This window comes from Panicum virgatum, chromosome 1K, assembly GCF_016808335.1.
Source record: "Panicum virgatum strain AP13 chromosome 1K, P.virgatum_v5, whole genome shotgun sequence".
NCBI classification, from domain to species: Eukaryota; Viridiplantae; Streptophyta; class Magnoliopsida; order Poales; family Poaceae; genus Panicum; species Panicum virgatum.
In genome coordinates, this window is record NC_053136.1 from 26,588,031 (window position 1) to 26,600,727 (window position 12,697).

Below are 12,697 nucleotides of genomic sequence, written 5' to 3' on the forward strand. Positions count from 1 at the left end.
TGCCACATGCAGCAACTCGAAAGTGACACGTGGACCAATAGGCACATGACACGTGGACAAGAAGGAAACGACACGTGGGTCACTGAGAGAATGACATGTGGTCGAATCGAGAAAGGACACATGGTAAAACTGGAAGATGACATGCCATCGAAAACAAATTGACACGTGTCCTTTGCTCATATCGCCACGTGGACTGTTACCAGCTCGCCACGTCGCTATCCTCTTTGTGACACGTGCTGCCCGCTACGTTACCTGCCAGCGTGGACGAAGCCACGTGGAGCACCAGCATGTCCTATGGCGCCTGCCAGCGCGGATGTGTACACGTGGATCCGGGCGTCCAATGACGTTTCAGCGATGCGTTAATGAAGTAAAAATGGTTTCGTGACAAAATTTCCTTTCGTCACGAAAAAAAACATTGCAGTGACGTCTCGGCTGTTTAGTCAAGGTAGACCTAACTTGATGCTCCGTTTTCGACGAACCAAATTTCATCACAAATCGTCACAAATTCGTCATAGGATTCTTTGCACGATGAATTTGGACCCTTCTGTGACAAAAGCTGTTCGTCGCCAATGCATCGATTTCCACTAGTGCAACAATAGTAACCTCATGATTCTGTCCCAAATGAAAAGGGGATTCCCAAATGATTTGGTCTCGCTAGGCTACCGAACACAGTCTGATTAGACCCAGTCCAAGCGAAGAAAGATGCAAAGCAAGAACACGAACCCTCTGCGAGTGCTCTAGAAAATCACATATTGTGTTGAGGGTGGGGCGCAGTTTATCGGCATTGTCCGGCATTTGGGTTAATGGAGACAATCACATAATCCTCATGCTCTCTTGTTGGCTCGCCACCAAGTGCTATGCATCCTCTTGCCAGCCTGTTCCATCCGTGCTTGAGTGCAAGTCCAGCGATGAGGTATGGCTGGCGGTTGACTGGGAAGTTCATTGTGGATTGTTCAGCTCCGGAGGTAGTGTTTCTTGAGTTTCGGGACAATGGCAGTGGCGGATTTGTGGCCAGATAAATTGGATCCTGTAGTGGAGCAGGGGAAGCTGAGGGGTCGGACGAATAGGGTGTGTCGCGGTAGTCAAGTCGAATGTTGTTGCAGGCAGCAGATTTCTTCCAAACTAAAAGCTCCCTGTCATCCATCACCTCTCGCGCCTTTTCCACTATTGGCACTTTGGGCCTCCAGAGGAGATTGGGCTTAGCGTTGGTCCTTTAGGCTTTGGGCATCCATTTCAAACTGGGTCTGGTGGCCCGATTGCACAATTTTTCCATATGCCGAAGTAGGAAGCAGCGCCTGCATCTGACTCTTGATCTGCAAGCCCATCTGTTATGATCCAAACTGAAACAACACGGGCAGGAAATCTGTTGGCTCGGATCCTAATTTGAAAAACTCTCCTTCTGGATTGATCCTGAAATTCTGGGGAATTATAATTGTAGGAAGCACGGTGATCATGGGGATGAATCTGGCCATGAAAATGACATTTGGATGTGCATCTTGAGCCAAATACATTGTGGGGAGATTGTTCGGAGATATTGGCAGGATCCACTTGCGTGGTGAATGAACCAAATGTCAGACGGACAAGGGGACTGAGTTTCTTCGGGGATTGAACAATTTTTTCTTCAAAGCGAACTCACTTCTTAGAGTTTTCCTGCTTCTTGAGCTATCTTTTGTCTCTCTTAGAAAGAACGCCAGTCCATTCTTTTTCTTGTTCAATTTCCCAAGCACGCTTTTCTTTCTCCCAAGTAGATATCAAAGGAGGAAGTAATCATGCAGCGAAGTTTGTAAACTTGCAACCCAACTTCTTTGGAGAAAACCGAGAAACAAAAGTGGCTGCTGTTTAGGAATTGAACATGAGAAATCCGAAGCACGACCACCCAAACAAGATTGCAATGCCAAAGCGACCGATTCCTCTGTGAGGCGGAAGAGAAAACGTCGAAAGGTCGCAAGTAACAAAAAACGAGCCATCAGGGGAGGGGAAAGGATGGTGTTCAAGTGATCGGAAACGCTGCCCAATATCGTCCTGGAACTCCAAACCAATGTTGAAGTCCAGGCGATTGACGAGGTCCAAGGAAGAACCCATAGCGCAGTCGACGCTGCTCTACCGCGGGAGACATGATCGCCGGTGGTGGGATGGGCGAGGGGGAACATGAGGGGGAAAGGAGCCATTTTTGATCGTTTAGCTAACTTGAATTTTAGATAATATACTCATATATTTTATTGGATACGATACCCTAAAATATATCTAGGTGAAAGCTACAATGATATGTGTACTTGATAGTAAAAAAATACCAACAATATTCTATTTGATTTGGTGGCGGGGGAGCTTGCACGGCGGCGTTACACGAGGGAGCAACGGTGGCCGATGCCGATCTAGGTGGGATCAGTTGCCGACATGATCGTTGGGCTCGCTTGGGCTCCAGACGCTCTGCGCATGGGCTATAATGGTTGCTGGCATGCTGTGCTTATGCGGCTCGTTTAGCTGCTCGAGCCAGCTTGTTGGCTAAGGTTGTTAAGAAATTACGAGTCGAGTCAAACTGAGCTAGTTGCGAGCCGAGCAAGCTAATGAGCTATGGGCTCTTTTTCAGTTGTATCACTTGTATGTATCTCACTACAAAAGGTTTCATAGATTTTTTAGGTGATTTGATAGTTGTTATAATTAAGAAAAAAATGGGGAGAGTCCATGGATTCTATTCGTCTGAGGTAACTAAAAGAATAGATGGAAGTGTTAAATAGGGAATTAAAAACCAGTGTCCAATAGGAAAGTTAAAAACTTTAGTGTCAATATGGAATTCTTAACTTTATCTTTGTCGGTGTTAAATAGAAAATTTCCTCAATAATTATGCTGTTGCATACTTAAACTAAAGCAGTTTGGGACATTGAACACAGTATATAAAGTGCAGCTTTAACCACCATTTTCTATATATTTAATATATTATTTTTAATAGGAAAATTAGTATGTATGAAACTAATTTTCACATTGCATTAAATATAATACTGACATTATGTTGCAAAATTATATAATGTTTAGCTATTGATTGTCAAATTAAAGATTTTGGACTTACGATAATTGTTATGTAGGAAAACTTGGCACGTCGCAAGTTGACTAGACAACAAACTGTCCCTTCCTTCATTTTCATGCTTTGAGCAAGTGGAATCTAGCTATAGCCTTCACAGAGTGCCTAGTCATCCTAATTTTTCTTTTTCCTGAGTTTTCTTTATTTTAGGAGATTTTGGATATGCTCCAGCTACCAAAATACCAGAATGCCAAAACGTAGGCATTACTATAAATTTTCTCAGTAAAAAATATAGTCCACCTTATTCTAAAATTGCCAAGATTTTGCTAAAAAAAATTGGTATGCTATTTTTGATATGCTCATATTTTGACAGACAACCAACAAATCAGATTTTTTGGCATGGAAACTTCACTCCACTGCGGCAGCTCCACAGCACATGCTTAACCGGATAACTGCAGAAAGATCCCCACCTCCGATTCTACCACTGCCAGTTGTTTCAAACTTCAAACTCCCCCCACGCCAAGTCCTCCCCGTCTTCCCCCATCCGAACGTTGCCACCCGGTCCCAGCTCTCCGTTCCCCACCCAAGGACGTTACGTCTCCTCACCGTTCCCGCCGCCGCCGCCCCCGCCCCCCTGTCCAAGCGCAAACCATCTGGTGTACGTGCACCGCCGCCTCACCTTGCCCCACGATCGATCCCGAGTTCTCGACCTCGCTCGTGCGCACGTGATGGTGCGGCGCGGGGCGGCTGCGGTGGCGGCGGCGGCGCGCGAGGAGGAGGAGTCGCCGGCGCAGAGGCTCATCGAGGCCGCGCTGCGCGGGGACGCGGGGGCCGTGGAGGCGTGCCTGCAGGCGGACGCGGACGTGCCCGCCGCGAGCCGCGTCGGGGTGGCGCGCCTGCGCGTGAGGTCTGCGGACGTGGTGCTGCGGGAGGAGGCGCCCGGTGAGGTGGTCGTGGAGGAGAGGGAACTGAAGACCGACGTCTCGCCGCTCGTCGCCGCGGCGCACGCCGGGCAAGCCGGCATCTTCCGTGCCCTCCTGGTATTGATCAGTACCCGAATTCGTAGCATTGCCGTTGCGATCAGTTCAACTGTTGAAATACATTAGCGTGCCATTTCCAGCGGTTTAATTATCAGATCGTATATTTGCTGTTTATAACTGTTTTCATTTCGGATGAAAAGGTTGACAAAAAAATATATTATTAGCGTCCATTGTGCTTTCTTGACAAAATTTGCTGCTCCCACCGTGTTTTTTCTATTGCGTGGATGTCCAAAACCATCTAAATGACTAACCCTTTTGATTAAATCGTCACAAGCCACCTTGGTTTGCACAACATGTCAACATATAGTCTAGGACCCTGATTTTTTAAAGAGAAAATGACTAAGAACCTAGTGCTTCCTTTTTCCAGATGCACGCTGCTGTAACTTCGTTTTTTTCTGTTAAATCATGACAGCGTCAGTACCTGTAGGCTAATCTATGTGAGTCGCCTGTGACTTTGTGGTGGATCACTGAAATAAGTTAGGATCAGGGTACTGGCAATCTTGTTCACACCTTTTGGTGAGTGTGATGGCAACTTCTCTCCTTTTGAATGGGATTGGGTATCTTCTTGGCATGTTGTCACGAAAGGGATGTGACGGGCTGCCAGTCTGAACTAATTAGAAGTGTAAGCTTGAATATTACTTGCTCTTCTGTTTGGCATTGTTTGGATAAAAATCTTGAAGTGTCTCCGGGAACTAATACTCTTACTCTTATACGCCATGGAAAGGGAGGGATGAGAGCGCCTGGACATTGTGGCCGCGACACGTGTCCTAGAGAGAGGAAGCCCGACGCGGGGCATGGATTCGGCCCATACGCAACAATCAGCCCATTCGTGTCCTAGTGAGAGGAAGCCCGACGCGGGACATGAATTCGGCCTATACGTAATAATCAATGCATACGTAACCATCAACGCATCAACTATTTTGCTCTATATTTTCAAATGGGCGCAGCGTAGCGCGCAATTTACCTAGTTATTCTAACTGACCACAGAAAGAATGACTTTTTGACATGTCACACATATAGGTTGATTGCTGTTGCTTTTACGATTTAGCAAGGGTGTGCGTTGGATAGTTCAATTCTCAGCTCCACAGCTTATGAGTTAATCAGACCTAAAATAGGTGATGATGGGAAACAAAGTAGATTCCCAGGACCTAGAAGTCCTCTACAAAAAGAATTAGGTCGATCAGTAGTTTTCTTCAATAGTGTGTTTGAGAAGAGTAGCAGATATACATATTGTTGACTTAATTGGTACAGGTCCAATGCCCACATCCGATGCATCATAACTCACCTTAACGAGCTTTTCAAAGTAGATAACCATGCACTTCTACAATTATTAATAGTTAGGCAATGTTGTTATCGGCTTTGATGGTATTTTGCTCAACTAAAAGGCTATGAGGTGTTGTCCTAAATCTTGAATCCACCGAAAGCCTTGCCGTGTCCAAATTTATAACATCAACTCTTACGATAATATCAAATGATTGTCAGGCTACCATGCAAAATTTTGATAACATACCTCAGCAAAATATATGCCTCCTTTATCTTTCGATTGCCAATTGTATGCTCAAACATTAAAAGTAAAGGTCCAATTGAAATTTGGTCTTTAAAGATGTGCTTTTAGAGTTCTGGTGAACATAAAGGATGACGGAGACCAGAACTTCATGAAAGAAAAAAACTATTTCAATAGAAAATAAGACCGAAAATTGTGAATAGTTTGATAGCCTTACTTTGCAATTTAGAGTAATGGAACACCAAGGAAATGTTCAAGTGTTATCTTTTCAAGCCTTCACATTTCTAAATTCATGAATATTTTTTAACATACTGCCTTTGTTTGTCCATGGCTTTGCAAGTTTGTGTTTGTGTTTGTTTTTGTGAAACACATGTGCTAAAGGTAGCCTAAGCCAAAATTTGGCACTTTTGACCAATTTTAGCCATCATTTAGTTGGGTGCTAAAATTTGGGATGGTAACCACCCCCATGTAGAACCTGTAGAGAGATGGGAAACATCGCACACCCTAGATGGGAGTGACCTTTCATACATGATATAGCCCATAAGGCTTCATGTACAAGAATACATACAACACCTATACAATACGGGCTATATATGTCTAATACAACCGTAGTTCATTTTTAGTGGCCAGAGTTGGCAGTAACAAGGGCCACCATATGTTCAAAATTTGGCTTGGCTACTAGGTGAAAATTTTGGTGCATACCAAACATTTCGATCACACATTGCAAAGATCAAGAGCATGTTTAGTAAGATGTTTTCATACTCTACCCCTAATTAGGCTCTGAAAGATAAAAATCAGTTGTATTTTGGCATGTCACCGCAGAGGAATACAGATGGTCACTCCACATTGACTACTCCTTGGACCTAATACTTTCTTGGGTAGTAGCATGGTAGTTTGCTGAAATGGAGACAATATTATGACTCTGAGTGCTCATTTTATTTTTCCAGACCAAGTGGGAAGTAATAAAATTTTGATATTGCAAACAAGTTACTTAAATTTCATTTCACCCAAATCAATACTGCTCTTATATTCAGTAATATAGCTAATTGCTAATGTTTGTGTCTCTTAAGAACGTGAAATATAAAACTGCAATTTTGTCTAACTCATGAATCAACAAAAACTATACAGCGGAAAAGAATACAACATACATAGCATGAAAACAGGAATTTTTTCATTATATTAAAAAAAACTATATTAGTGTAGAAGGAACCATGTCTCCCATGGCAGAGTTTTTAATTTAGAAGGAACCATGTGGCTTTATATCAAGAAGAAAAATAAATAGGCACCCGAATTCGACTCGACGGAATTGAACTTGGGTGGTCTGGGTGTACATCCACACCCCCAACTAAGTTAGGCTCAGTTCCTGAAGTCTTTCATTATCTTTAATGTTATTTTTTATCCTTTGTTGGAAAATTTATGTACACTGATGTGCTATTCAAATTGCAGGAGGCTGGAGCTGACGTTAATCAGAAGTTATTCCTAGGTTATGCAACAACAGCTGCTGCACGTGCGGGAAACATTGATATTCTAGAAATGCTTATGCTGGCGGGAGCCACCCAGGAGCCTTGTGAAGATGCACTATCAGAAGCTAGTCTTTTTGGTGAGACTGAAGCAGTTCGAATCCTAGTTTCTTCAGAGGTACTTGGTTCTGAAGCTGTGGCCCGTGCATTAGTGACTTCTGCTTCAAGGGGCTTTGATGATATAGTGGTCATATTACTCCAGGTGCAGTAATATATTGCTAATCATGTAGACAAATTAACCGTATATGTCTCTTCATGATGTCTAGTTTACTGATGCAACTTTGATGGTTCAGAATGGAGCTGATGTTAACTGCATGGCTCGGGTTCTCTTGAGGTCTGTTAAGCCTGCGCTCCATGCTAATGTGGACTGCACACCAATAGTGGCAGCAATTATAAGTCGGCAAATTTCAATTGTAAAACTTTTGATAGAGGTATTTGATGCTATCTGATATTTTCAGCCTTCTGATAAATCTCATAATAGATGGGATTGTCGAAATATATTATTATTACCGTGAAACAAAATGTACTTTACTCATGTTGTCCAATTTTTTTAAAGAAATTTGCACTTTATAAGCATCTCTGTGTTTGCCTGCTATTTCAATATGCTAAAGTTCTTGCTGATTCGTTTTTCCAAAAAGAACAAATTGCTAGGCAGTCAATGCTGCAGATAATCAATCTGTACAAAGATGAAAATGTACCTTAAAATAAAAGCCCCATCCTTTGTTGATTCTAGATTTTTCCTGTTATATGTAGGAAGGTTCTTACTTGGACTCTCTTGTGCAAGTTGGTTCTTGGTGTTGGGATCCTGTGTTGGGTGAAGAACTTCGTGTAGGTACATGCCTTGGTGAACATTACAACGCTATTTGGTGTGCAGTAGAATACTACGAATCCAGTGGTGAAATTCTCAAGCTACTGCTTGATAGAGCTCCTTGGTTGTTGGAATCACCAAAAAATGGTCGAAATCTTCTGTGCCATGCCATACTCTGTCAGAACCCGAAAGCAGTAAGTTTGCTTCTGCATTGTGGCGCGAATCCTAGATTTCCCATCATGACAGTTGGTGGACATGTTTCCTATCCTATGCATTTGGCGGCAAGGTTGGGTTATGCGCAAGTATTGAAACAGCTTATGGTACATGGAGCAGATGTGAACGCAAAAACCTCTGCTGGGGATACTCCTCTCATGGTCTCTGCAAGGGCTGGTCATCCTGACTGTTTCCTGGAGTTGATAAAATTTGGAGCTGACCTTGGGATAGTCAACCATGAAGGAGATACAGCAATTATGATAGCTGATCGGAGTTCATTTCACTTCTCAGCTGTCGACATTCTCATGAGAACATTGAACTGTGGAGCAGGCCTTATTTCATCTGACATGACTCTCTTCTCACCGTTACACTTCTTTGCCAGAAGTGGGCGTGCAGAACCTCTTCTAATGATGCTACATCAGTCAGCTTCAGATTTAAACAAGCTTGATGGTTCAGGGCTCACTCCTGTTATGGTTGCTGCCGAGTCAGGTCATGTTGATATTTTTAGGATTTTAGTCATGGCGGGGGCAGATATCACAATCAGAAATGGAGAAGGGAAATCTCTTGTGTCAATTATTCGACAAAAATCTTCAGAGACTAGAGATTGCTTTGAACAGATCTTGCTCCAAGCTTCACTTACCACCACACTCACTGGCCAAACATCATTCCGGCCTCTGCATTACGCAGCTCGAATCGGCGACAAGTCATCTTTACTGCAACTTCTAAAAATGGGCTACGATCCCAATTCACTGGATGAAGATGACTGCACCCCTCTGATGCATGCAGCTGCTTCCGGCAGGCTAGACTCGTGCAAAATATTGGTATCACAAGGAGGGGCAGATTACAGCCTTGTGAATGAAAGAAATGAAACAGCCCTGTCGTTAGTAAGGAAGAGCAGTAGATCGAGCAAAGCAACAGAAGAGTGGTTGCTAGATCAACTTTCCCATGCTCATGTTCTTGTTGGGGAGGAGCTGATGAAACACACAAGAGAAGGGAAGGGCTCACCACACCAAAAGACTGTGCGCATGACAAATTCTGGAGTGCTGACATGGGGAACCGCTCGCAAAAGGAATGTTACATGCAAAGAGGCAAGATTTGGGCCAACTACGAGCTTCACCAAGAACAGGAGCACGGACAGATCTGCGCAGCAGTTGATCTTTCTGGTTGAGACGGTGACAGGCAGAGAGGTCCATTTTGAGGCCAGTTGTGCTTCCAGTGTGGAATTCTGGGTTCGAGGGATCAATCTCATTGTAAAAGAGTCCACAAGGTCAAGGCTGGATAAAGAGGCAGTGGGAGTGGAACAAACAGCGTAGCCAGTCTTCATGAAGAGCGGCCTTGGGATTCGTAGTGTGTGAGTGTACATTTTGCTCTTCTCTCAAAAAAAAGTATATTCTTTTATATTACACAGTACCGCTTAGACACTTTTTGATCTGCAAGTTAATAGCTTATATTTTAAGTTTGTAAGTTAATAACATATTTATTAGGGATTGCTAAGGGTGAAAATAACATATTTATCAAGTCCCGTCATCATGCTTGGGCTGTCGATTTAGGATGTAAGTTTGGGAATCCGAATCTGAAATACATTATTTATCTGCGAGTGTATACAAATGCTATTATCTATGGTGATTTATTCTTGTTGGAAATTGCTTTATTTTGATGTGTTCTTTTAGCTGTGTTTTTTTTCTCGATAATGGGCAGCAAGAGAGCAACCCTGCGTGCGTTTGCCCTGACAGAGTCCCTCCTAAGCGAGTGTTTAACGAATCCTCGCCAACATCTTGACAAAACCGATCTAATCGACCTATCAAACCGGTCTGACCAGTCTGCATGGCAATGCTGCAACGCTCGCACCTGATCATTGCACGCACTAGTGCATTTCATGTGTTGGTGGTCCTAAATTTGCGCCAACATATTTTGGCGAGTCCACTAGGTAAGGAAAAAAGTTCATCCAGCTGTTTTTACTAATGATATGATGGTTATTCGGCCAACCTGTTGCCTAACTGAAGTAATGAGCCGATGCTACATCATACAAATTTATATAATTCGTCACCGAATGCAAGTGTGCTATATGGGCCAGCATGTTCCTTGCGACACATTCCTATACCACCAAACTTTGCTCAACTCTATAGTTCACCAAGCCAAAAAAATAAGTGATTCGTTTTTGGCCCTTATGGCCCTTATAAAAATTGTAAATCAGTCTAGGGCCAAAGATGATGGATCGGACAACCTTAAAGTAGAGGAGTGTTGACGCTCAATAAAGACCGTTTTTAAGAATCAATTTATTCAGAAAATCATGAGAGTTTACATTTCTTACAAGTGTCTATATCTAAAATAATGAGAAAACCCACTATACCTCTAGAAAATATGCAATGTTGGAAATGAGCTAAAATGCAGGCTGCAAGCATCTATTGATTCAGGCTCACACAGATCAAAGGGCCCACTTTCAGCAAAAAACCGACTTAGGACAGAACCAATTCACATGGATAAGGCATGAGGGCCCACTTGGCAGCCTCCCAGCCCGAAGCTGGGGGCGGTTGGCGCCACTGGCCAATTGGCCGACCGGCCCAAGGCACAACCGCTTTTCCCCTTCGACAGGGCAGTTGGTGATTGGTTCCCAATGATGGTTTCGCAAGGCATAGCTGCAGCTCAGCACCGTGCACCCCCATGGCTCCCTTCTATAAATAGTAGAGGGGGTGAGAATAGAGACACACCAAGTTGAAGCTGAAGCTCTTCTCTCTTGTCTAGCTCTATAGGTTAGTGGAGTTGAGCTGGAATTAGCTAGTCTTCGGGTCGAAGTTGCTCAGGAGTTTTGGTATGTGGTCATTTCTTACTCTCCTTTGTAATTCTCGGATATTTGTAATAGACGAATCTTATAGTTCTTTATTTTGGCATGACTAATATACTATGGTGTCAAACATATACTTCATGATTAGTTTGTATGTTTATTCGATATTTTGCATGGCTAGATGTTTAGCTTTAGACCACCGGTGCCCGTTCCAGTATTTGTATGTTTGTTCTACTATGATGTCTGTCCATCCGAAGGGTGGGGGGCTCCACGCCGGATATTAGAGTATCGCTTATTAGTGTAGACATAGTGTCTAGGTTAATTAAGTGTTGCTGGATGTCGCCCTTCCTACGGTTTGTAGAAGTAACCTGCAGGTGGTGACAGTCCTATTTCGTGCCATCGAGATCCTCCATGTTTGGTTAGGAGTGTAGGAGATCCATAAAGTACCGTGACGGCTTGGTCAGCTCCTCTGCCAGTTGTCAGCAGTTTCCCAGTAGTGCTAGGTTAACTAAAGCATTTTTAATCATGTGTATGGTGTAGACTATGAAATAAACTGTATAATTAACTAAAGTACATCAAACCTGAGCTACTAACTTCTTATTTTCTCCCAACCTTTATCTTATTTTGAGTTGACTATGAAACTTGTGTGTCACACTACCTATACCCATCATTTATCTTAACTCTATTTATACAATAGAATATCCAATCTAGATTAGTTCATCAGCTTGTCCTATACTTTAATCACCGCCTTTCCTGTGGAAATATAAATGACACTCTGAAATACTCCTAGGTAAAATGCTTCAATGGTATTCCATGCACTTATGAATTCATTCATAGTTTACGAAATACTCGTTACCCCGTTGGCTTTGCAAGTGGCACTACTTAGGAACACTCACTTAGCAGTGACGCTGGTAAACATCAACAAGCATTTTTGACACCGTTACCGGGAAAAGCATAGGTTAATTAAATAGGCATATGAACAAAATTGAAATTGGTATTGGTTTGCTAAACATGCTAACTTGGCTTTATTTTGACTTTAATGTGAAAACAGGGAGTGTACGACCAGTTTTGATTTGTCACAAAAATTTCAATCAGAATCCGGAGTCACTTTTGAGAAGAGTTTGACCCCATGTCGTACCCCCTCAGATTTCACTCTCAGCACAAACCAGTCATTATGGTGCCATCAACATCCAACACCCAAAAGACAGACAGTGAATTCTCTGTTCCGTCATCTGCCAACGTGCTAGTTGGGCCCAAAGTCAGCATCGGGGAAGAGAATTTTGAGATCAAGACGGGTTTGATCACGATGGTGCAGTCGCCCTTTTTGTGGCAAGGCCAATGAGGATGCCAGCACTCATCTCCAGCAATTCCTAGAGCTTTGCAGTAGTTTGGTCATCAAGGAAGTTCCTCAAGACATGATCCGGCTCCGACTATTTCATTCTCTCTTCTGGGGAGAGACAAACAGTGGTTCTATGCAAACAAGTGTTCAATAGAAACCTCGAATAATTGTGCCAAGGCATTCCTCATGAAGTTCTTCCCGACGGGCAATAGTGGAAAACGGGCCCCTTTTGTCCCGGGTGGTAGATCCACCCAGGACTAAATGTGGGCTGCGGGCTGGGAATTTTCCCGGCCTGCCCAAAAACACCTTTTGTCCCTGGTGGAGCCACGACCCGGGACAAAAGGGCCTTTTGTCCCGGGTCGTGGCTTCACCCGGGACAAAAGGGCCCCATATATATGTCCCTTAACCTCCGCCTTCCTCCAACACTTGGGCATTCCTGATCCGCGCCGTGCCGCAGTCGTCTCCCATCACGCCT

At 43.5% G+C, this 12,697-nt stretch overlaps 1 protein-coding gene across 1 annotated transcript; it reads left to right on the plus strand.

Moving 5' to 3' along the window:
• Positions 1-3,504: 3,504 nt before the first annotated feature.
• On the plus strand, positions 3,505-9,721 carry LOC120700279 (ankyrin-3-like). The gene is made up of 4 exons (XM_039984513.1): positions 3,505-4,056; positions 7,007-7,282; positions 7,374-7,511; positions 7,834-9,721. Exons 1-4 carry the CDS (start codon positions 3,745-3,747, stop codon positions 9,412-9,414), a joined length of 2,307 nt encoding a protein of 768 aa, XP_039840447.1. The 5' UTR covers positions 3,505-3,744; the 3' UTR covers positions 9,415-9,721.
• Positions 9,722-12,697: the final 2,976 nt, after the last annotated feature.